The sequence below is a fragment of the Euwallacea fornicatus genome, chromosome 2 (assembly GCF_040115645.1).
Source record: "Euwallacea fornicatus isolate EFF26 chromosome 2, ASM4011564v1, whole genome shotgun sequence".
Taxonomy (NCBI): domain Eukaryota; kingdom Metazoa; phylum Arthropoda; class Insecta; order Coleoptera; family Curculionidae; genus Euwallacea; species Euwallacea fornicatus.
The window spans coordinates 2,243,967-2,267,725 of record NC_089542.1 but is presented as its reverse complement, the minus strand read 5'-3'; the positions used below and the strand labels follow the sequence as shown (position 1 = coordinate 2,267,725).

The 23,759-nt window shown below is 37.9% G+C and overlaps 5 protein-coding genes and 1 long non-coding RNA gene across 10 annotated transcripts; 3 read left to right on the top strand and 3 right to left on the bottom strand.

The window, feature by feature from the left end:
• The first annotated feature begins 193 nt into the window (after positions 1-193).
• ERR (estrogen-related receptor) lies at positions 194-12,897 on the top strand. Of its 4 annotated transcripts, none has more exons than XM_066291701.1 (9): positions 194-406; positions 9,175-9,339; positions 9,407-9,523; positions 9,602-9,731; positions 9,787-10,014; positions 11,383-11,538; positions 11,749-11,936; positions 11,989-12,161; positions 12,216-12,897. In XM_066291701.1, the coding sequence occupies exons 2-9, from the start codon at positions 9,184-9,186 to the stop codon at positions 12,376-12,378; spliced, it is 1,311 nt and encodes a 436-aa protein (XP_066147798.1). In that variant the 5' UTR covers positions 194-406; positions 9,175-9,183; the 3' UTR covers positions 12,379-12,897. The 4 variants fall into 4 exon arrangements, with proteins under 4 accessions (XP_066147798.1, XP_066147778.1, XP_066147789.1 ...); XM_066291681.1 differs by lacking the exon at positions 194-406 and adding an exon at positions 4,419-4,621; XM_066291692.1 differs by lacking the exon at positions 194-406 and adding an exon at positions 4,741-4,878.
• Positions 12,896-13,560, bottom strand: LOC136344353 (uncharacterized). The gene is made up of 2 exons (XR_010732948.1): positions 13,488-13,560; positions 12,896-13,426 (listed from the first exon to the last, which is right to left on the bottom strand). It is a non-coding gene; the product is annotated as an uncharacterized lncRNA (long non-coding RNA).
• Positions 13,561-13,659: 99 nt separating this feature from the next.
• On the top strand, positions 13,660-15,301 carry LOC136344346 (probable RNA-binding protein CG14230). The gene is made up of 4 exons (XM_066291714.1): positions 13,660-14,031; positions 14,134-14,324; positions 14,483-14,997; positions 15,053-15,301. Exons 1-4 carry the CDS (start codon positions 13,744-13,746, stop codon positions 15,241-15,243), a joined length of 1,185 nt encoding a protein of 394 aa, XP_066147811.1. The 5' UTR covers positions 13,660-13,743; the 3' UTR covers positions 15,244-15,301.
• A 403-nt stretch (positions 15,302-15,704) lies between these two features.
• calypso (ubiquitin carboxyl-terminal hydrolase calypso) lies at positions 15,705-18,260 on the top strand. Its single transcript, XM_066293696.1, has 4 exons — positions 15,705-16,616; positions 16,867-17,514; positions 17,636-17,874; positions 17,931-18,260. The coding sequence occupies exons 1-4, from the start codon at positions 16,097-16,099 to the stop codon at positions 18,168-18,170; spliced, it is 1,647 nt and encodes a 548-aa protein (XP_066149793.1). The 5' UTR covers positions 15,705-16,096; the 3' UTR covers positions 18,171-18,260.
• LOC136345419 (nucleoporin NUP42-like) lies at positions 18,182-20,127 on the bottom strand. Of its 2 annotated transcripts, none has more exons than XM_066293710.1 (3): positions 19,911-20,127; positions 19,510-19,808; positions 18,182-19,452 (listed from the first exon to the last, which is right to left on the bottom strand). In XM_066293710.1, the coding sequence occupies exons 1-3, from the start codon at positions 20,032-20,034 to the stop codon at positions 18,658-18,660; spliced, it is 1,218 nt and encodes a 405-aa protein (XP_066149807.1). In that variant the 5' UTR covers positions 20,035-20,127; the 3' UTR covers positions 18,182-18,657. The 2 variants fall into 2 exon arrangements, with proteins under 2 accessions (XP_066149807.1, XP_066149815.1); XM_066293718.1 differs by having other exon boundaries at positions 18,182-19,446.
• A 437-nt stretch (positions 20,128-20,564) lies between these two features.
• Positions 20,565-23,388, bottom strand: Mad1 (Mitotic arrest-deficient 1). The gene is made up of 5 exons (XM_066299745.1): positions 22,481-23,388; positions 22,290-22,426; positions 22,045-22,227; positions 21,797-21,988; positions 20,565-21,660 (listed from the first exon to the last, which is right to left on the bottom strand). The coding sequence occupies exons 1-5, from the start codon at positions 23,142-23,144 to the stop codon at positions 20,650-20,652; spliced, it is 2,187 nt and encodes a 728-aa protein (XP_066155842.1). The 5' UTR covers positions 23,145-23,388; the 3' UTR covers positions 20,565-20,649.
• Positions 23,389-23,759: the final 371 nt, after the last annotated feature.

Below are 23,759 nucleotides of genomic sequence, written 5' to 3'. Positions count from 1 at the left end.
CGCATCTATTGATGAGATAAAATAACCACTGTTTTTGTAACTACAGATTTCATCTCGGAAAAAATACTTTGTTCTTCCGAGTCTATCCCTCATTGTCTAAAACATTGAATTTGAGCAAGACAATGAATACAGAATAAATTTTCTAGCGCCATCTATAAGTAAGATTCAATATTAAGGGAAGTCGGTCTTTCGGCAAACGTCAAAACATAAAATTCGTGAAAGTTCCTACCGTGATAGTTTTTCCAAAGAATTATTAACTGCTTTTCACCAATTTAAAGGGCAATTTTAGTTGAGATTTTAAGAAATTACTACATGAAGCTCGAACTCCGCAATGCTACATTTGGCTGATCGATGAATTTGCCGTAATATGAGCTGCTGATCCCTCAAAACCTGGGTCTATTATTAGGTAAGTACAGAGAAAGTAGGACCTATTTTGGCTGGTGTTGTGTATCGCACTTTCCCGATCCTTATTTACTGCTTTCGTAGTCAATTTAAGCTTAACGAAAATTGTAGAAACATGCGAGTAGACATTTTTTGGTTGAAAGCTACAGAAACCTTCGAAAGTCAGTTTAGAGATTATGTTTACACTTTAGTAGTTAAAACTATGCTAAGCGATACGTTTTAACTGTTAAAAGTGAATTTCCATCGCCGCCTACATCTGAAAAATCCATTACTACTTATATGAACTTTATCCAAAAAAACCTCAGTAAATCTGAGATGTAGATCTCTGAAATATTTTAGCATACACATTTGAGGTATTGCAAGATATTTCTCAATGATTTTAAAGTATTTTAATAGGTAAAAATTTCATCAGAGGTCTATTGGATATATCTAATGAAATTTCAAAAATCTGATTACAAAATATATAGTATAGATGTAACATAGCATTTAAGTAGATTTTCTTAGGTTATGAATCAGGCTAGTCATATTGTTACTCATTTAACAACATAAGAATGATAACCATGGAAATACTACTAAAGCCTATCCCTCTCAATGAGAAGGGAATTTCTCCGTAATAAAATTAGCTTCGGAAGTCCCCGAAAATTACATGATTGATGCTGTGAAAGTTTTGTGGTTTAGCCAAAGGTGTAGCTGAAGAAATTCTTCATTCTTCAGACAACATGTCCAGTAGTTAATTGTCTTAAAAATTTCGAAATTTGAGTGAGTTCCGTAAAACGCCCTCTCAATGTCAAAGAAGTTTTGGGACTTGCTTTAGACAGTATGTATAATGCAATTTTTATGGGCATTTTTACAATTATTGTTGTAGCAGGTTATAGATTAAGCAGTAAGCTGCAAAGATCCATAAAAACCATCCAAACCTTTTTAAAACTTGAAGAAAATTCAGGCATTTGAAAAATATTCTCAATTTATTTGGCATTATACAAGTAGTTTCAAACATAATACCTCTGAAAATTAAAACAAGTTTCGCCAACGTTTCTAGAACATTGTATGGAAAACTACTCAACAAAGCTGCGGAAATATATATATATATATATATATATATATATATATGTGCTTCTACTATTGTAAAATTTTGGAAATATTCTAATGCTGGAATATGTAGAACCTCTAGCAAAGGTCAATAAATGCTATATAATGCTGATAAAGTCATGGTATAGATGTCTTTTACACGACGATTAAAATATGTAACACACATATAACATGTATAAAACGCAATACAAGACACGTTTTTATACATGTTATAGGGCACCACTATATTCTTCCAAACATTACAAATTATAGAATAATCCAGTAAAATACAATAAAATTTTGAACGTCTAGATGGCCAATTTCGTCTACTAGCGTTAAGATGGCGCTATGCTTGCCCACAGCATACCAATAATATCTATTATACATTATTACCACAATCAAACTGTATCTTTTCATGCAAGTTGTAAGTAATATCTTAAATAACTTTGAGATTTGAATTTACAACATTTTATAATATTTTATTTATGAATTGTAACTTGAAATTGATGAAAGGGGGCAAGGAGCAAAACGCAGATCTTGTCTGAAAATATCTGAAATGATACTTGTCCTAGTGATAGTGGCGGTCGGTCGCTTCATGTTATATGTAATAAAGGTTTGCATAAAGTAAACGATAAAATGAAAATTGTTGCTGTGTGTATAATTTGTGGCACTATATTATATTGTAGTTTACACTAGTTTCATATCTTTAAATATTATATTTTTCCAACCCTGATCGACAAAAACGTGTATCGTTCAAAATTACTAGCGTGGTTAATTGGTGTGGTAGTATCTTGGACTCTCCATTTTTCCTATTTACTCCCTGATTCCAAATTCAATATGTGAGAGAAAACCACTTCTACGCCTATGAACTATTTTTCGAATTCAAAAAGGAAAATCACTTAACGGTTCGCGATACCAATCATCCACACAGCCATCCAAATTGCTAGCATTTTCAGTAGCATGCTTGAATCTTGGGCGCTCCTTTCTTTCCCAAGTACGTTGTTATCTAATCTGTCATTTCATAGGCGTGGAAGTGTTTTGTTCCAGAATCAGTGTTGCTGCAATCCTAAAAGAAGAACCATTTAATGGTTCGTGACACCAATAGTCATGACCACCGTGCCACTATAAGCAGTAGCGTGGTTGCAGGTTGGACGCCTGCGCGAGGTTACTTTTCAAGAACTTGCCCCCTGGGCTTGTTCCCCATGGAATTATGTTTAATTTACGTGTAAATTGACCTTGTATATATAGAAGTTGATTTGACGTTATTCCGAGGGAATTCTTCGTCTGACCAGACTCAAAAATAGAACTACTGGTCCTACCAAATTTTAGATACTTTCGACGACTACTAATTTAGGTTCAGACTAAAAACCAATTATCTCGCTAACGTAGTTCCCGCCTAATCCCACAGATTTGCCGCCCAGATAAAATGAACAACCGCCAGTCATCCAGTTTCTATAATATTTCGTGTTTCTCGCGACTGAAAATCTCGGGCGAATAAGCCCGCAAAAGTGGTACCTCGCAACCCACGCTGCGTACATATTATAATTTTTTGCAATTCAATTCCTGGCCTTGACATTGAACTTCGCGGCTACCTACCAGCCCACCTATTGGTCTGAAGGCGGACCACAATGTTGGTATAGGCCATGAATAACTATAATAGATTAAAACGCGTATTTGCTAAGGATGTGCATGCACAATTTCAGCGGCATTTGCTCGTTGGGTATTGCGTTTTATCAGTAAATTTCCGTTTTTGAGTGTGTATGTTCCGAACTCATTGGCGTAGAAGCCGCCAATACTGCCGCAACATATCTAGACGATATCAACGGTGACGCCTGACGTGTGGAGGTGACAATGTTTGTACCTCTCGAAACTGAAATCATCCCCTGCCAGGAAGGCTTTGGGAAAGATTAAAAATTGGAATATCCGAGTAAAAGTTAAACCAAAACGTCGGATAATTGGCGTTCGTATCTGTCAGGAACTTAAAAACTCTGAAGTTACTAAATTTTAAAAATGTTTTTGGAATTTCTACCGAATTTTTACGCTGCACGGGCGAGCTCGAGCGGACTCAGGCAGAAAAGCCGCTTACACCTGTACCTCGCCATGCATGTACGCCCCAAACCAATGTTGCCAATACTTTAACGAGTCACCTCAACACTTATGTAGGTCCGTTGAATCGAGTTCGAGCACTCTCATTTATTCCTACTTTTTCAGACTAAGGTTAACATAGAACGACCAGTATATTGTAAAAGAATGTAGATGACTTACGTTCCGCAACGCCCTCAGTTGAAATTCCCAATCGAAAACTACAAGAAAGAAGTGCGCTGTCTCGCGGTCAAAATGAGGAATTAATAAAACTGACATTTAATGTCATATTGAGGACATATTTATTTACTTGGAGCAGCGCTCTCTGAATCGACATTGACAAAGATTGACATTATAGTTTCAAGCGACGTTACATTTTGTTATTTGATTTATTTAGACAACACAGCGTTCTCGAAGTTTGAAATTTCCAATCCGGAACTATAAGAATTGAGTGCTCACTCGAGCGGACAAAATACGAACTAGCTAGAGGGTTAATCTGCGTTAAATCAGACCTTCAAGGTCTAGTGGCACTGTGCCAGTGTAACATCAATCACATCCAAATGTCTCTTCAGAGTTAATTTCTCAAATTTTCAGTACCAAAAGAACGATCGGGACAAGCTGAGCGTTGAATTAACTTAATGCCCTAACGGCAGTAAATCCGGTGTGCGAGGAGGCTTAATGCGACTACCTGAGTATAAGCTTAAACAGGGAGAGTTTGTGGCGAGTAGCTGAAAAATTAAAGAAAATAGCAACAAACTATCGCGAGCGGACGCCTCTGACCCATCGTCGAACTGCATAAAACTAATAAATGTTTATAAATCGACGAGCGATGTGCCTAATCCCGCGGCCTGCCTAATGCCGGCTCTACACCATATGGGTTACTCGGTTTCTATTCCTGCTGGCTGCTGCACGCGAATGCGAATTGTTTCTTCAGTAAATATTCGATAATCGCCGGTCGAGCACACATTTATTTTTTTTTGCGCGCTGGTCTCTGTCGCCCGCTTTCAACCAGTGCGCGCAACTGCCCTTTGGTCACAGTTTCGTCATGGACTATTGGATGCAGAATATAGTAGGTATTCGCTTAATCATAGGGGTGGTCAGTGGGTGGCCGGTAGTCGGTGGCCACCTCTGATTAACTATTAGGTAATTTTTCTGTAAAATCGTTTGCATTCATCATCATCATCATTGTTTGTCAACCGCGCAAAACTCGGATAAATATAAAGGTACGGGCTTGTCGCAGGTCAGTTTTTTCTATTCAGCCGGCCGCGACTGACATGTGACTAGAGTGTCGTTCGTGTATAGTTACTCTTCTAATTATAGATGTGGGTATGTATGTAATAGTCCGCGGCTCAAGGCCATCATTTTTCTACGATTCAATTTTCGCCACGCAATTGAAGCGGCACTTACGCCGCTTCGCAGTGGCTAGGTCAGGGCTGCGCGGGGGCCGTTAGGCCCCATAACTCGCCCACGACGCTATTTTCGCTTTTGCATAGCGATAAGGACGCGTTTTAGTTAACTGCCATGACCTTTCCAATGCCATTTGTCAAGGTCTAGTCGCTGATTAGATAAAAATTGGAGTACATAAGCCGTATTATTGTTACCTCTGAGTAACACCAGTTTAAAGATTTTTTCCTGGTTTTTAAGTGCATAATAATTAGGCTTTGGAAGTTGTGATGTGGGCGGCAGTGTTCATTGCCAAGGCCAATGCTAATGGAGGTGTGCTGCGCATCGCGTTGTGTAGCAGAGGGGGTTTATTGCCTCAGCGTTATTAAGCAGGTCAGGACTTTGCATAGTTAAGCTAAAACAAACAAAGCCATAGTAAATATTTAACGACACATTTCCCAAAATTCACGTACTGAACCACTTTAGTTGAAATTTATCTTGTTCGCAAATATTACTTTGCACACACTGGAATACGCTTATCAGCCACTATAATCAACGTTAGGCAGGTCAGTACCTACGTTCTGTTTGCTTATGAAAAATTCCTAATAGTTGCTAAATGTATAGACCTGTTATTGGGCAGATTAGATTAGAAGCTAAACAAAAACTAGGCAAAACTGGATATAACCGGAATTGCGAATACTTGTATATTACGGGAAGTGTGGAAACTAGTTGTTTCGTAAAAGGAAGTATGTTTAAATCCGGGAAATTTTGAAAAGTTGATATCGGTTTATCATCATTTTAATTTAGATTATTTGTTTACATGACCTAACGACGTTTTCTTTGCAAGGCTAATGCCAAACTAATGTATTGCGACGCCTTTTGAGAATCCAATCAAAAGTTGCAAAAATACTGTCCAAGTTGCCTCGATGGCTATCTCACTTAGTAATTTACGCAATGTTTTGGTTTTTCATCATTTTTAGAGCTCTAATAATGAAAAACCAAAATATTGCGTAAATTCCTAAATACGATACATCAATGAATTCGCGATAGAAAGTTGTCTTAAAGTCGACACATAAACTATCAGCACTGTATTAAACAAAAAAAATATTACCGTTCTCGACAAACGAAATGTCATAGAACGAGACCGAGACTGTGGTGTTCAAGCTTATGAAAACTGGAATGGAAAAGTAGTTTCAGCCTTCATCCATCTTTTACCATATCTCGGGAAAAAATTTATTCGAAAATTTCGGCTTCCTTGAAATTACTGAAAAACCAAAAAAAATATTTTGCATCGTAAAACTACTTGAAACCCCAAGTGTTTTCTCAATTAACCAAGCCTGTTTCTATCACGATTTATGAGTTCCCCATGCTAGAAACTCGTATCTTGAATCTTTTTGTTTATAAATTCAACCAGTTTAATTAAATTTATCCTGTTATTTCAAGTATCATTTTGCGCATCATAGGTACTTCAAATGCTCATACATCAGCCACTATAATAAGTATTGGGCAGGTCAGTACTTTATTTGTCTACGGAATAGTTTCGACATTTTCCTGGCTTTAAAGAGTAGACAGATTAGATTAGAAGCCCTGACGCCTAAATTTAGTCAAATCTATTTATAACAGGATTTGCAAATATACAATTTTTCAAAGATTATTCACAGCAAAAACTCGAATGGCGCAGGTGAACTAGTTGATTTCTATAATTTTTTTAAAATGCTCCTTTCTTTCCAGCGTTGTCTACATGGCTGCATTAGTACATTACTGTTTTTTTTTTCTAATTCATTCGCAAATTATATGATGTTTCCTTGTAGATTTTTTTTTCGAGGGTCAGCAAATACATCTCAACTACGTCACTGACTCTCGCCTAATCAAGACGTAATAGCGAGTTATGTTACTAAGAGTAAAAGTGGGTCTTTTTGCGCTGAGTGCAGATATTAAATTTTCTCGTTTTGTGTATCCATAAATGTGTGTCCTCTATGCTACTTATAATGTTTCGGTCCAAGTCGTAAATTGCACTAGGTATAAGTTTATAATTCTTAAGAATTTATCCGGCATAAAACTCATTGGCGTGTATGGTCGTATTGTGTTTCCCTAATTCTAAATTTCTCTCTAATTCAAACATTCTTAAATTCTATTTCTGAGCGTTATCAGTGTTGCTTCTTCCATGCCTGTTTATTTTCAGGATCACGGAACGTTGCAGAAATATAATAAAGTTTCACATTAGCTTTGTTTTTTTTTATTGGGGCTATATGATTTCCTGAAATTTAGATTTTTGACGTGCCCCTGAGCGTCTCAATTTTGAGCTTAAGTCCAACCAGATGCGTCTCAAATTTTACATTCACTTTGTTATTACGATTCCACGTTTTTGATGAAATTTTATTATGTGACACGTCACCGAGGGCCGTCGTTTTGATCCGTAAAAGTGCGAAAAGTTCAGAAATATCGTAATCTCAATGCGATCTAAATATCAGACACCACAGGCGTCCCTCAAGGGATTGTACTACAATGTTACTTATTACCTTTGTTTTTAGTGTCCAGGTTTTTATAAAAAAATTTAATTTTTTGATACACCACTGTATCCGGAGATTGGCGATTCGTAAGGAAATCTCAAACACCACTCTTACCCGTGTTGCCACTTTTGTAAAAATTTCATCAGACACTTTCAAATTCCTACGCAAAATGGACAAAAACGCGTAGATTTTTCATAAATGAGGCACTATGAGAAATATTATCGTCTAGGTCAAGTTCGCTAGATTTCAGTCTATTTATACGTGATATTGACTATGCGAATCGTGAATAATGCAGCCGATTGTTAGTATTAAAATGCGTCTGAATAATATAAATATTTTAAGCTGGCGGACCGGGGCGAATTTCCCAGGGCCGCTTAATAATATTCGTATTACCATAGGTCGCATGTAGATTATCGATAATATAACCCGAAGTCTACTTGCTCAAAAAACGGGAGCAAATTCTCAAAAATGTCCTTCTATACCGACATTTTAAATCGACAATTAACGCAAAACATAAGGAAATGACCTAACACCAACAGCTCTGATTTATGGTTATGTTATGCTTATCATTTATCAGTTCGCGATGACGCTGCTAATCGGAAACAGAGTTTATTTCACTGACCTAAAATGGCGCAAGTTGCCATTGAAAATGTACCTAAAGTAACCTAACCTTGACATTTTATATTGACAGTTGTATTGTGTTTATAATTTGTCTTGGCGACGACGCTGTCAATCAAAGAATAGAGGTTAACGTATTCCTAAATTTTGCGCCATTTTGTAGATTAAAATGGCCGTCTTGTCATTGAGAATGTACTGAAGTATCGCCGTCAGCCGCCATTTTATACTTTAAAAAAATATATAAAGATTCAAATAAACTATCTATGCTGATGAATTTCAGAAGTAGCAGTGAGTAGTACCGTGAAAATAGCAATTTTTTTTTAGCACAAATGGCGATACCAGCCATTAAGAACACCGCCTGTGTGTTGAGCAAAACTTCTGTTAAATTAAATTGCATTTCTTTATTTACAATAAATAACCTCAAACCGCGTAAATTGGTTTTGTTTTCGTAAACAGATAGCGATAATTTCGGTCGGTGTCATCAATTTGAAAGCTCTAATTCTCTTCACATCACAGGAGAGATGCGTCTTTGCTATTTCTATAGATTTGACATTAAGTAACTGCGAAAAAATATTTTTATCAGCATTCAATTTAGAATTTAGCATACACCAAGGCTTAATATTCACGATGTTACCACGAGAAATCCTCGGATCATTTCTAACATTCCGACCAACTAAAACTAAACAAGAGATATTAAAAATCGGTTTGACGAGCGCATCATGTAAATGTGGACGCGCTAAGTACCAGCTGATGGTGGCAGCACATGCGTTCATTACAGATGCACTTGGCCTTGCACTTGAACCAAAGAGAATGAGCGAAAAAACGAGCCAGAGCTCAGTCAAGGCCACCAAGTTGGCATGCTGCTTTTTTTTGTTGCTTTGACTTACCGGATGACGGCTGTGCGGAAACACGATATAATACCAGCGGCGGACCTTGTAAGTTTCTATTTTGAGTAATAAAATTGCTGGCAACATTGCAAGAACCGTGCCTAATAACGTTGGATAATATTTAACCTCTCAGTTGGCCTCCTTGATGACCAGATCTAAGTCTACCACGTTTTATTGTTCGCATATCGTGACATCATTAAACGAGTATATTTGATATATTTCAGGTGTCAGTAATGACAGATCCAGGGTTGGCGCCCGCGGCCAACATCCAGCAGCCAATCAAGAAAGAGCTGGACACCTTCGGCGAGTGCTCGCCATCCAACAGCGACCTCTACTCGCCCACCACTACCACCACTCTGATCAGCGATAACGTTATTCAATCTTCAGACGTACGTCCGCATTTTCATTAAATTTTTTGTTTTACCGTATGTGTATTTCTTGTTTTTTTTTTGACAGCGACTAGAATTCAGGGATCACTATGAAACGCGAATGCAATCGCCCGATAGTCCGGAGAGGCAGTATTGTTCGTCAACCACGCAGCCGCACACCGAAACGGGCCTCGGCCATTGCGAGGTAAAATTTGTCACTTGTCAAATTTTAACATTGACACTGTTTGACAAGTTTATGGAAATGTTTCTTCTTTACATCTAGAGTGACATAAAAAACGAAGACGACGCCCCCAAGCGGCTGTGTCTTGTGTGTGGGGATTTTGCCTCGGGTTTCCACTACGGCGTTGCTTCGTGCGAAGCCTGTAAAGCCTTTTTCAAGCGGACGATTCAAGGTGACCCCAACCAAATTACTAATTGGAAATAAGTCATACTTTTCGGAATATTCAGGTAATATCGAGTACACGTGTCCAGCTTCTGGAGATTGCGAGATCAACAAAAGGAGGCGAAAAGCGTGTCAAGCTTGCAGGTTTCGGAAGTGCCTCCGTTCAGGAATGTTGAAGGAAGGGGTACGATTGGACAGGGTCAGAGGTGGTAGGCAGAAATATCGCCGCAATCCCGATAGTCCCTATCAGGTTCAAGTGGTATCTGCACAGAAGCCTCATATTATGCTTGAGGGTGAGTCGAAAAGTACATTTATCGTTGGTGTAGTTGAACGTTCTCATAGCGCCATCTAGTGTCTTCGAACATCCATAGTCGGTCAGATAACAACAGATGATTATCTTGAAAGATGGATTGTGGACTAAATTTACTAGCGACCTTATTGTCTAATTTTAATGCTGCTGTTCGTTTATTATGAAGTAAAATTAATCAAAACATATTTTTTGTATTCCCGTTACTAAGTCAGTGGCGTTCAATATCACCTTTCAATTTGTTGAGTCTTAGTCATCATTCTTAGTTTTGTGTAGCAAAAAATCGGGTTTTCAATATTTATTAAAATCTACTCAAGTGAAATGCGCTATGCCACTGGCTGTTGCGCAACAAAACCACGAAACATATTTTGATTAAAGAGAAGCTTTATGCTAAGTTAAGTCAGGGACGTAGACCTAGTCCATGTGGGTCCAATATTCGTTAATTTCGTGCAGGGCAGTTGTACCTGATGGGAATGCAACAAAACTAACTTGCTACGACTCTGGTTTTTATTGCGTTAAGGTTTCTCAAGAATTTTAGTGTGCCGAGACGTTTTAAGCCATGACGTAGTCGTGAGCCCATTGGCGTGCACTGAACATAATGGAAATAAAAATGGTATCCAAAGTTGTTGCGATTTTAATTGATTGTAGCAATTGAAATAGACCTTCCGCGCCAAAGAATATTTTAGTAATTAATCTTCTGCTTGATCTTTGTCTTACATGATCGAATAAAGAATAGCAGCGTAAGGATGGTGCATGTGATGATATGGCATAAACTTATTGACAAATGTAGACGTAATTGGTGTTCGAAAAAATGTAAAAATTTAAATAAACCTTCTGAATTCAATAAAAAAATAATGGTGTAGAGAGATGCATTTAATGTAGCGACCAAATTAAATAATAGAAATTAAAAAATAATGATAACTGTAGTAAGTGAACTTTCTTAAATATTTTCCACAAATAGTAAACTTTGCGACTTAATTGAGTCAGGTGAGCAACGGGGACGTGCGACGACACGTTTTTTATATTTACATTATGAATCAAAGATAGATTATCTGAATTAAATCATTATCATTAAAAGACAATAAATTTAAATCGAGAAGCCAGGATTCATTACCGGTTAATGGTCACCCGTAAAGGCTTTATTAGCCTGTAAAGTGCAGACACGTGGAGACCACAAAATGGGTCTGCATAAAGTTGCGCATAGATGCAAACGATAATGCTAATGCGCACCCTAAACTAATCTCTTTATCGCCCGTTTTCGGGTTTCTTTTAAATCATTAACATCTGCATCTAATGTTTTTTCCCATCTCTTTATTCAGCATGTAGTGTTTTTACGTGGAAAATGTAATTTCAGACATAAAAATGCTTGAAGCGCTCATCGCCTGCGAGCCAGAATGTCTGGAAATTAACACTACCCTTGAAAATTCCAAACATCGGACTTTGGCGATACTGAGTGATCTGTATGACCGTGAATTAGTGGGGATTATTGGGTGGGCCAAACAGATTCCTGGTAAGTACGATTAGGGGGTAACAAGTCATCCCTGTTTTTGACAGCCTCGTTAACACTCATTTATATCTACTCTTCCTCTCATTGAGATCAAGCAATCATAATTTTCCTCTGAAAACAACATCCTTTACATTTACCTCTTAACCCTTCCTCTCATTCTAGTCCCACTGGAGATGTTTCCCGTTTTTCATCTTCGATGTGCGTTCTTTTAAGGTTTCCTGGATCTGTCGTTGAACGATCAAATGCGTCTGCTTCAGAGTACCTGGGCCGAAATCCTGACGTTAACGCTGGCATTTCGCAGCCTTCCAATGGCTAGTTTAGGGCGACTAAAGTTTGCCACAGATTTCACACTAGATGAAAAGCAGTCCAAGGACTGCGGCGCTCTTGAACTCTATCAAACTGTAGGTTCCGCCGTCTCTTATTATTTTTTTATATTTTAAAATCAACTCTTAGTGCGCTCACATGGTGGAACGCCTCGAAGGTCTTTCGATGCTCAAGGAAGAGTACTATCTGCTCAAAGCGCTGGTCCTAACAAATTCTGATGCCAAATTGGATGAGTATCATTCGCTGAAGAAGTTTCGCGACAGCCTGCTTTCCTCCCTAGGTGACGCCATGAGCGTGTTAAGGTGTGTTGGTTGCCTGGTGAAATTGAGGGTGAGTCCTAAAGGAGCGTGTTTCAGGCCGAGCAGCGTTCTCCACCAAATCCAACAGCTATTGCTGTGCCTGCCAGCGCTTCGTCAAGCCGATTTCGTAGTACGCAAGTTCTGGTGCGGTGTCCATTCCCAGGATTTAGTCCCGATGAATAAACTGTTTCTGGAGATGCTGGAAGCTTCAAATCGGTAGCCCACATAATCTTTTTGCTTACGAGAATTTGACCGACGTTTTAATGCTTTAGCGAACGTCAATGTACAAATTAATTTTTAAGGTGTCTTAAGGACACACGGGTCGAAGCTACGGTTGTGAGTAAGCCATTTATTATTATTTTAGGGAAGAGTATTTTTTCTATGTAGATAGGTGCGGTAGTTAATAGCAATAATTAAATTACTTGCCGATGAATTGGAGCGAGCATGTGATGTTACGTGGTAAGGTAGCAGTAGTAGCGCGCGTCGGTCAAGTTTTCCGCCTGACGCAAACGTGATGAGACATGAACATGTTTGCAGATAGAGGATTCAATATGCCCTTAAAGCTAACATAATTTTGCAAATATTATAAGGGTCAAGTCGTGTAAATATGATTATTTTAGTGTATATTTTATATACATGATTAGGTAGGGAAATAACTACTTGTACAATATTATATAATTATTTTTATGTTTATGTCAGGTCAGAAATGGAATAAAACAACTAAAAGCGTCATAATATACTTTAGAGTGCCTTTATTATTCCCAGAATTTAGCACCACTGCATCTTCTTCGCAAGGAAATACCAGCATTAAGTGAAATAAATTTTGAGAAATAGTAATAACTCAAATGGTCAATCTACGCCAACAAGCATCACGGTGGATATAGCCCTAAGTATTATAAACTAATAATAAAATTTGTAAATTCTTTGAGTAACGAGAGAAGCATTTGTTGCCAGAAAAATGCGGGCCAGGCACGAATTAAAGTCTTCGATCTAAATCGTAAACCGAGCCCCTTATAACTTCGAATTTTCCTGAAAAGTTCTAAAATACAGTAGGAGAATGCTTAGTTTTCGATGTTTTTTGAAACTTTGACCACACGAAATAAAAAACAAATAACTTACGCTGACCTCGAGTTACATACCACGATTGTTGACGCTACTGCCACGTTGCCAATTTTACTATAGAGACTCGTGACTCTTGAATTTATAGGACTGGAATACTGCACTAACATAACCTCAACCCTCAAATTCCGTTACGTTTATAATTGTTACTAAAATTTTTTAAATGATTGCCAGCTAAAATGAATAATACAAATAAAAGAATATTTATACGGGACCTGCCAGAAACCTTGACCAAAAACGAACTGAACACTGTCTTTTCCCAGTATGGTCAAGTGAATTCTGTAACGTCCTGTTGAAAGTTCTGGGAGGAAGTTTTCCCGCCGGCTGTTCGAACAACCTAGGGAACCGGAAGATCGCCCTAGGGCACGTCGCACTGTCATAGCCTGACACATGACAGCTTATCGAGCTGCTGGCCTCGCCACAAGTTATAGAAAAATCTGAATTAGAATTATTAGAAAGTAACAGAATGGATAATGCTAAAAGGCTACAGTCAATACAGGCCATGACAAAGGCTTATAAGGCCCAGAAAAGGCTCATTAAAATTTCTCTAGATTACGGTGCAGAAAAGCATAATCACAAGATTATTTTTGAGGATGCCAAGGAGTTTGGAAATGATGGAAAATGCTCGGACTCTATTTATGTTAATGGAGTTAAGAAGAAAAAGCTTTTTGAAAAAGAAAACTCAGGGGATGAGTCAGATTTTGACGGCGATTTCGAAATTAAGGAGCAGTTTGAAGGGGATAGTGGACAAAAGGTAAGTGTAATACAAAAGTAAACATTTGTCCAGTTTCCCGAATTCTTGTTAAAGCACTATACATTCTCAGAAAAAAAACTACTTTAAAATCAAATTTTCCAGCTGTTGAAGCTTCAATCCCGATACAAAAATGACAAAAGATTTACTCTGGATAAAAGGTTTATTGAAACAGAACCTTCTAATGATAGTGCAATGGATATTGATGATTTGGAAGTAGAGAAATCCCAACAAATAAAAATTTTGGAAGAGGTTTTAGGCAAAAAAATTGCTTCAAAACCATTAAATAAAAACAGGTAGGTAATTTAATAAAGTTTTAATATGGCCCTGTTATGTTTCGCGGTCATTATTATGACTTATTGGATCACAAAACTTCTTGAATAAAAAAAAACGTGTTGTTGAAATCTTTCAAAAACACCCTCTATAATTACTTAATACAACTTTTCTATGGTAGCTTAAAGAACTCCATGGTCAAATTTGATCCACTACAGCCCAAACATAAAGAGTTGTTTTTAAAACCTGAAGAAACAGCCACCAAACCAAAAATATTGAAAAAGGCAAAACATAGTGATTTAATTGAAGATGAAGATTTGCCTCAAAATCCTACGCCTGTTGTCTCTAAAGAAATCTTCTACAAAGTCCCTGAAAGACTCAAAGAGACTTTCACCCAAACTCAAGATCAATTCAGTCTACTTGGAACTTTTGGAAGATGTGAGGAAATTGAAGAGAAGGAAAAATTTGACTCTGAAGACTCTAAAGACATCAAAACTAATTCAAATTTGATGGGCAAAAACCCATTTAAATATGACTCCTCTGATGATGAGGACGAAATTGAAGATATTCCTCATAAAGATGACCTTAATAAAGCTCTAGAGTGCAAGAACGATCCAAAATTATCAAATAACTTATATCAATCAGTTTTCTGGACTGAACCATTTTTTTTCAAAAATGATGATTTTCGGTTGCAAGGTAGAGATTTAGATGAAGTTTTAAGAGTTGATTTATATACATTTTTTTGTTTTAGAAGGGCAAGATTTTATTGAGAAAATTGGAAGCGATCACAGTAAAGAGTTTTCAAAGCTGCGCAGGGAGGTTAAGGGCATTGTTAGGGCCAAAGTGAAGAACACAGAAAGGAAGACTAAGATGTTTAAGAAAAAGCTGGGCGGCAGTAAGAGAAGGAAACAGGTCAGGATAAAAAAGGCCCTGAAGAGATGATCTGGGGCAAGGGAATTTAGTGTTTTTTTAAATCCAATAAATGAACTTTTATAATGTTTTTTTTTTCTGTGTATTATTGATCTTTGGAACCTGGTAATATAATGTACTCAGAAGTGTTACGGAACGTTTTCTAAAACACTGTCCAAATTGTAGACAAAATATTTCCTCATCACCAAGTTATTTTTATTTACTTTAGTAGAGGAGCACAAGTTTGGGTCCTTTAAGTTTAAAGTTAAGTCATACGTCACTCTGAACAGATTGGTAAACTGATACTAAATCGCCAGAAAAATACGTAATGTACCGGTTTTAATTTTTCATACATATTTCAGATCAACCGAAATTGATTTTTCTGTGAATGTACTTTGTATACGTTAATATATTTTTATTGTAAATAGTTCTACGAGCTATTTATAACGTTTTCGTATTTCAACTGCTATCAAAATTACATTTAGCAAGTCAGACTTTGAAGATTGATAATGCAGTCAACGCAATAACATTAAACTAGAATTAAGATAGTATAATAGAACACAGCATAATAAACGCAGGTTCTAGACAAGATGGGTTAAACATGAAAAAGAATTAATTTAAAATACAATTTTTATTATGAAAAATAATTACAGATAAGTATGGTTACGTTATTCACAAATGCAGTGTTGCCAGTTAGAACTAACAACTAGTCAAATAAAAATGACTCATGAAGCGTGAACTTCATGTCAATAATAGTTTGAGACAAAAGTAAACAAATCAATGTTTATGTTTTTTTTTAAGCTAAAATAAAAAAATTGTATGGAATTTCCAAGCAAATAATTATTAAATTAAATCAAAACAAATCCATTCCCATTAAAAGCCCAATATGCCGGTAGACATTAAAGAGCTGACCGAAGGCTGGCTGGAGCTTGAAAGTGACCCAGGCCTCTTCACTCTTCTTCTTGAAGACTTCGGCGTTAAAGGAGTCCAAGTTGAAGAAATTTATGACCTAAACAAACCCCTGGACAGCCAGGTGTACGGATTTATCTTCCTCTTTCGTTGGGTGGAAGAAAGGCGTTCTCGGAGGAAGGTGGTCGAGCAGACTGAAACTTTTGTAAAGGACGAAGATGTGGTTAACAACATCTTTTTTGCGCAGCAGATGGTGCCCAATTCCTGCGCTACTCACGCTTTAATTTCTATTCTACTGAATTGTGCCAATATACATTTGGGAGACACATTGTTTAGGCTTAAAGCACACACTCATGGGATGTCTCCAGAAAATAAAGGATGGGCCATTGGCAATACTCCTGAGTTAGCTTGTGCACACAACTCACATGCTATGCCACAGGCTAAAAGGAGACTTGAAAAAAGTAGCGCAGTTGCAACTGGTCGTTTTACAGGGAGAGGTAAGACTGGCCTTCAGGTGTTTTAATGTTGGGTGAAACTTGTTCTTTAAATTGTCTAGAAAAATTCCACAAGAAAAATAATCAATAATATGACACAGAACATTTTGCATCTCAGAAATTGCTAATTTAATTATGTTGCTAATGATCTCATCAATTATCGGGTGTATAATTTTTAATTAGTAATAGGACATTTCAAAAGTTTGTCAAAATAACCGCACATTTGAACTTACTTTGAAATACATTTTTTTAGGCGAAGCCTTCCATTTTGTCAGCTTTGTTCCAATCGGGGGACGTTTATACGAACTGGATGGCTTGAAACCGTTCCCAATCGACCATGGCCCATGCAACGAGCAGGACTGGACTGACAAATTCCGTAGCGTGATCCAGGACCGCCTGGGCATCACCGCCGATGAATACAATGAAATTCGGTTCAATTTAATGGCGGTGGTGCCCGATCGCAGGCTTGCCATTCAACACAAGCTTAAAATGCTGCGCACCAACAAACAAATTGTGCTTGATGCGCTGCAGCAGATTATGAAGATCAAGGATAAAGGGGGTGGTAAAAGTCTGGAAAATAATCCTATAGAAGCTCCAAAGGTTGAAGCGAAATTGGATAGTGAAGAAGGACTGCATGGGGAGGAACCAGTGGCGGTGCCGACGACAAGTAGCAGCAGTTTAACACTTTGTCCGTTGGATTATTCCACTCCGTTGACCATTCAGACGTCACCAGCGCCAAGCACGTCGGGGACAGACACGCCGTCGGATGCCGGTTCGAGCTCGGCGTTTAATTCGCCCACCCAAGGATGGAACTGGGCGAATGCCGCCCAGAATAGTCCAAATTCGAGGGATTTGAAGCGATTTGTGGTGTTGAGGATGGCGGAACAAGAGAAGCACCACGGTGAGTGACGAGATATGTTTTGGTTTCGAATTGCCAAAGATATGTAGAAGCTGTAAGAGAAAGATGCCCTCTCCCCAGATTCCCCAGTCGTAAGGCAAACTTTGTATTTTTCCTTCAAAAGCTCTAGAAGAAAAAGTAAGTAAACCTCCAGAAAAGAAGCCAAGCAGTGGGGTGGTGCACGCTCGAGTACACACTAGCGACGGGGACCCAGTGATCGCGGAGAAAAAAAACCAGGACATCTTGGAACCCCACACTTTCGCCCCCAAGGATCTGTTAGCGCTCTTGCGCAATCTTGACAACGAAATTTGCTTATGCGAGATGAATTTGAAAGACGAGAACGATAAACAAAATAAATACAAAGTAGGTATATTGTAACTCTAAAAGACTATGGGAGCATTCTCCATTTTTTTCTTTAGATCGACGATTGTCGTAGAACTCATAACTACGACGAATTCATCTGCACTTTCCTTTCGATGTTGGCTGAACAGGGGAAATTGGCCGATTTAGTCGAACAGAACTTAATTGCGCCGAAACGCCCCAATGCGGGCGTCCCGGCACCCAAAACTGTCAAAATTGGCAAAAATAAAGAGGCTGGAACGAATGCCAAACGCAAGAAAAAGGGTCGGTCTAAGGTCAAAGTGAAACGGAGAAGATAAATTTCAAAATATTTAGCTTATGTAGTAACACTACAATGATTTAATTTCTACGTACATATAAAACAACAAATATAAATTATTTAGTAAAAATGTGTTTTTTTTTCTGGCTACAATAAAAATGTAAGTTCCGTACAAATATCACAGTTATATGCCAATAATTTGAAGATACTCGAAATATGTTTAACAAGGCGAAATAGGAAATTTAAACCATTGGCATAATCACCCAGGGGTGGACCTACAAAATTTACCACAATTGACCGTTCATCTGAAGTTATTTTGTAAACAATGATTTCTTAGATTGATTGTGGAGTTTAAATAACATGCTGTCACTGAATTTTTGCATGAATATTTGCCATGAAAAATCTGAATTTGTTTGCCAATATGAATTTCAGTAAAACTCTGCTTATTGGAGGAAATGTAGGGAACAAATTTTTAATCATTTGAATCATATGAGTGCACCTTCAGAATCCGCCCACCAATCAAAACACTATTTCGCGAAACACATCTCATAAGTGGGTGGCTTATCTGGAATATTATAAATATCCAAATCAACGCTTTCAAACCACTGTATCTCTTCTTTTGTCAATTCTTCAGGTTTCGAATAAATTGCTGTATTTACTTGACTAGTTGATGAATTCAACCCAAAGGGCGTGGTCGGTTGATTTGAGGCTACGCTACCGAAAATCGTAGCTGAATAACTTGGTGGGGCGTTTTGTGCCCCTGAGACTAATTGAAGTTTCATTGGCGATTGATTTGCCACACTATTGGCGTTATTTGGGGTTCCAAAGACATTATTGGGTTGTGGAGTGGAGGTGGGAAACATGTTTGTGGTTTCAGTAGGAGAAGAGAAAATATTACTTGTAGATGAATTTTGAGAAAAAATATTTGCAGATTGTTGAGGTTGAGGGACAAATGTAGGTTGTGGATTTGAAGCAAAAATATTTGTTGAAGGAGCAAACACATTGTTTTGTGTATTAGCAGCGGCCCCGAAAATATTTTCGTTCTGTCCCTGGGGGGCTGCAGTGGAGGAAAAAATATTAGAAGATTGTGCAAAAACATTGCTTTGCTGCTGCCCAAATACACTTGACGATCCCCCAGTTTGCACCAAAGTTCCTCCACTGGATCCAAAGATGTTTCCATTTGAATTTTGACCATATACCTCAGTATTCACAATAGGAGTAATATGAAGCCCTTGTAGAACTGACATAATTTCCCCAGATGGATTTTGCAAAGCCTTCACTTTTACCGCAGCATTCTGCATTAATTCTTGTAGCTGCTGTTTCTAAACACACTTCTAATCACAAAACAATCATTTCAAACCAAAAAAAAAAGAACTTACATATGTCTCTAAAGTTCCAGCTTTAACAGCCTCGTAGAGTCCAAAGCGAATCTCCTCAGGGCTATAATCCTCAAAACCAGGAAATGATGGTTTTCCCTTGAAGGGTGCATAGTAAGACAACAACCATTGGCCTCCTTTTTCCCATGTCAGCATGTCTTGAGCCACCAATTTGATCATGGTTAAGGGATTGTTTTCCGAGTTAGGGGTTACAGTGGAAGCATTTTGAGTGCCAAATGTAGACTGGCGAAGTATTGAAGTGGACTTTTGTGTGTTATCATAGTTTGTATAAGAGTATTTGCCTGCAATTTGAAGAGAGATTATTGGTCATCGGGATGATTTTCTTGGGGGTTGTTAAGGTTTTTTGGGTTTGTGGCAACTTGGAAGATGGATTGGATTTTTACCAGGAATTTGATGCTCAAAATTGCAATAAGTGCCGTATTTGCAATTGCCTTGCAAAAAGAACTTGCACACGACCATTTTCCATAAATAGGACGACGATGGAAAAACTGGATGTTTTTGAAACATCCAGTTTTATTTAGTGTTGGAAAGTATGAAAAAGCAGCCAACAATTCTAAATTTCAATTAAAGAACAAATATTTATGTTTCGGTATACAAAACAAAAGTGAGCTAATGTCAATATTAGTGAATGTCTTTTCTGACAGTATCTAATTCTAATATGGCGTCTTATATAGTCATACACCTATAAAGTAACCCGAAAATAAATGTTTGTAACGAAACCTGACTAAAAAAATATACATAAGTATATCTCATGTCTATTCTGAAGATCATTTTTCTCTTGTTGATCGTAAACACAAGGTGCTAATTAAGCCATTTGCTACATAGAGCACAGAAGAATATGTCCAAGACGTCCCTCTGATATTTCAAACACATATTTGATTTTTTTTAAACTTAGCTCCTTCAAGCAAGTTGCATTCAGTCGCAGTTTAATCTGCAAATATTACAGATTACTGACCGTTATACAGAAAATATTAGGGAAGGTTAGATTAGGGAAGGGGGTTAGGGAAGGGTTAGATTTAAAAAGAAAGACAAAGACATTTAGACAAAATTCTTTAATCAATAAACTGTGGAACACCCAAAAATTAAACTTGCCATGCCAGTAGATTGATTTTTTTTCTAAACCTAGTAACTCTTGGTCATATGATTAAAGAGATCCAGGGTAATTGCGCTCAAGAATACCGGAATCGACTTCTGATGACCCAGATGCAACTGAATCATCGCCTCTAAGTTGGCGCTAAAGTCATTCTCTAGCAAATTCAAACTGCCATCTTCATCTACCTCGAAACATAAAACGTCCTGTTCGCTCTCAGCATACATGCTCGTCAAACTGTACTTTTTGACTGAATTCGAAGGTTTGTCCAATTTATACCCGAACAGCATATAAATCATATCTCGCAACTCCTGGTACAAGGACTTGAAGTTATCCTTCATTCTTTGCGTCTTCTTCTCGTTGTTCTTAATTTGCTCTTTAAGTGCGGCTACCTCTTTCGGACAAATGGATAAATCTGCGAGTCTACTAGTCTCGATGCCCTCCTCCATCTTCTTCAATTTATTCTTCAACTTTAAATTTTCTTCTTGCATCTCCTCAAGTTTCTCGTGCCTCTGCGCCAGACAGTCGTTTAAAGGATTTGCATTTAAATGAAATACCTGCCCTCCCATCAACGTATCCTGACCCTGGGTGAATTCCTCCAACTGAATCTCTAAGCGATCTCGCTGTTGCCGCAATCGCTCGTTTTCCTCGCGTAGCTTGGCAACATCATCTTGCAATCGTGCAATTTGTTCTTGTCTCACCGGCACCGCCTCTTGATGTAACTGCGGCTGAGCTTCCAACAGCTCATTTTCGAGTTTGGTTACCAGATCACGGTAGCCTTCCACTACCTTTTCCAGGTTATCAATACGCTCCTTTTGACTTTGGATAATGTTTGTACTGAAGTTGGCAGTAGTGTTATTCACCATGGTCAAATCTTTTTCATATGAGTCAAGCTGTAGTCTGTAGCTGTCCCGTTCCCGGCTGACCAGCAGTAACTTTTTCTGCATGCGATGGATCAGGGTCTGCTTCTGGTCGGAGGTGGACTTGAAGCTGGTTAAGAGCTTCTGGATTTTTTCTAGCTCTGTTGAAGCAACTTTGGCATCCTGGAAATTAAACTTGCAATGCTTTAAAATGCATGAAAGGAAATATCAGGAGAGAAAAGAAGTGTAAAGGAACACAAGAAAAATTGTGTAATATACATTCAGTGAAGGACTATTTGCCAGTTCACTTTAAACTCACATGTTGTGCCGACCTCATCTGACTTTCATATTCAACCTTCTCAGCAGTCAAAGTCAGCTCTTGTTGTTGCAATTTCTCAATAGCAGTGCGTAGTAAATGTGGCAAGACTGCGTCACTCTCAGTAGTCTCACAAAAGCCCCTGGCCACAGCCCTCCATTCCCCAAGGTACATTTGGGTTTGGTCAAATTGGGCCTGAAATATTATATGAAAAATTCTCTGCACTACACATATTTGAGTGTTGTAACTACTTGCAGATCTGCAACTTTCTTTTCTAGGTCCTTATGTTTTACCAATCGTGTCTTCAAATGAAGGACCTCCTCTTCAAGGAGAAGTTTGTTCTTTAACTCCACTTTCAAGCGATTAAAGTCTTCTTTCAGTTGAAAGTTTTCCTTTTCCAAGTCTGCATAGTGTGCTAGTTTATGTGCCTGGGTCTATGTTTAGTTAAAATAATTGAATTAATTGATTATAATGAAAGGTTTTAAAGATTTTTTACCTTAGACTGCTGTTGGAATTCCAAATATTCCTCCTTGGCATTTTCTAGCTGCCGGATTTGATTTTTTGCCTTTTGTAACTCCACTTTTTTTTGCTCTAATTCAATTTCAGAGTTGCTTTTTTCACTCAATTGTTTTGCTGTTTATTAAATACTAATAATAAACTTAAATACACAATTTAGAAGTTCCTTACCAAGCTCTGATGCCAACTTTTTCTGAGCTGCAGCATCTTCCTGCACTGCCTCTAACATAGTCTCTAATTCTGTAATGTTCTGTTTCAACCTATAAACTTCCATATTTCCATCTGAGCTGGATGTCTGGGACTGATCTTGCAAATCTGCAACCTCCTTTTCAAGCACAAAAATCTTCTTTTCTGTCCCAATTTTCAGTTTGTCATACTTATTTTTAAGCTCAGAAACCTGAACTTTTAAACCAGTCTCCCGCTTGCGTACAGTTTGCAATTGCATCTCTAATTCCTCAATAGTCTTTCTATCATAATCATGCTGCCGCTTTAAGTGTTCAGACTCATTGTCAAACATCAGGCGCATTTCCTTTTGGATTCCATGCATATGTTGAACCCGACCCTCCAAATGAATAACAGTATTTCTTGCTTCCAAGAGATCTGCTCTCAACCGGTTTATTTCCCTTGGGGACCCCACATAAGACAAGTTAAAGCTATTTTGGGCTTTGAATCTCTTTACTGGGGTGTGCTCCTCCAGGCTGCTTTCTGAATTGGAACTGAAGGATCTCTTAAAGGGTCTAGTAAAGTCATTGGTTTTTTCCGGGCAACCAATTTCTTTCAGGTCTTGCACCATTCTGATTATGGTTTTGTTAATTACAGAGGGGACTTCGCTCATTTTCTTTGAGGGGAACTGGACTATGCTTCGGTCGGCGATTGGGACATAACAGGTGAGGGAAATGGGACAAGGTGGGGGGAGGGGGTGGAAGTCGCACTGAAAGTTGCTCTGAATTGATAAGAATTCAAGTAAACTCCAATTGGAGTGTTTTGAAGGGGTGAGAATTATTTTAAACGTACAAAAACACCTCAAATGCCGGAGAATACAAAATAAGAGGCCGAAGTGATATTGACATGGACAGATAATTTATAGTGCCATGTTGTCATTCGAAAGAATTACGGGTAAAAAATGTAAATAAATAAATTTAACAATGTTATGACTTGTTTAGGTAAGATAGGGGAATTATATTTATGCTATAAATTAGATATATTCTTATGTTAACTAATTTTATAGCGATTGTATTGCTTGTATGATAAGCCGGGAAACTGTTTACATTATCTACATTTGATTTACATTTTTAAAAATATGATAATGCAGTGGTATTTTTTTATGTCCGAAGGTAAATCTCTTATACCTGAATTAGATTTCTCAACCCTTTATTAGTGACATTCAATGATTCTACTAAAATTTCAAAAAATTTCCTATGACGTCAGGTCGAAACGGCATTTCAATCAT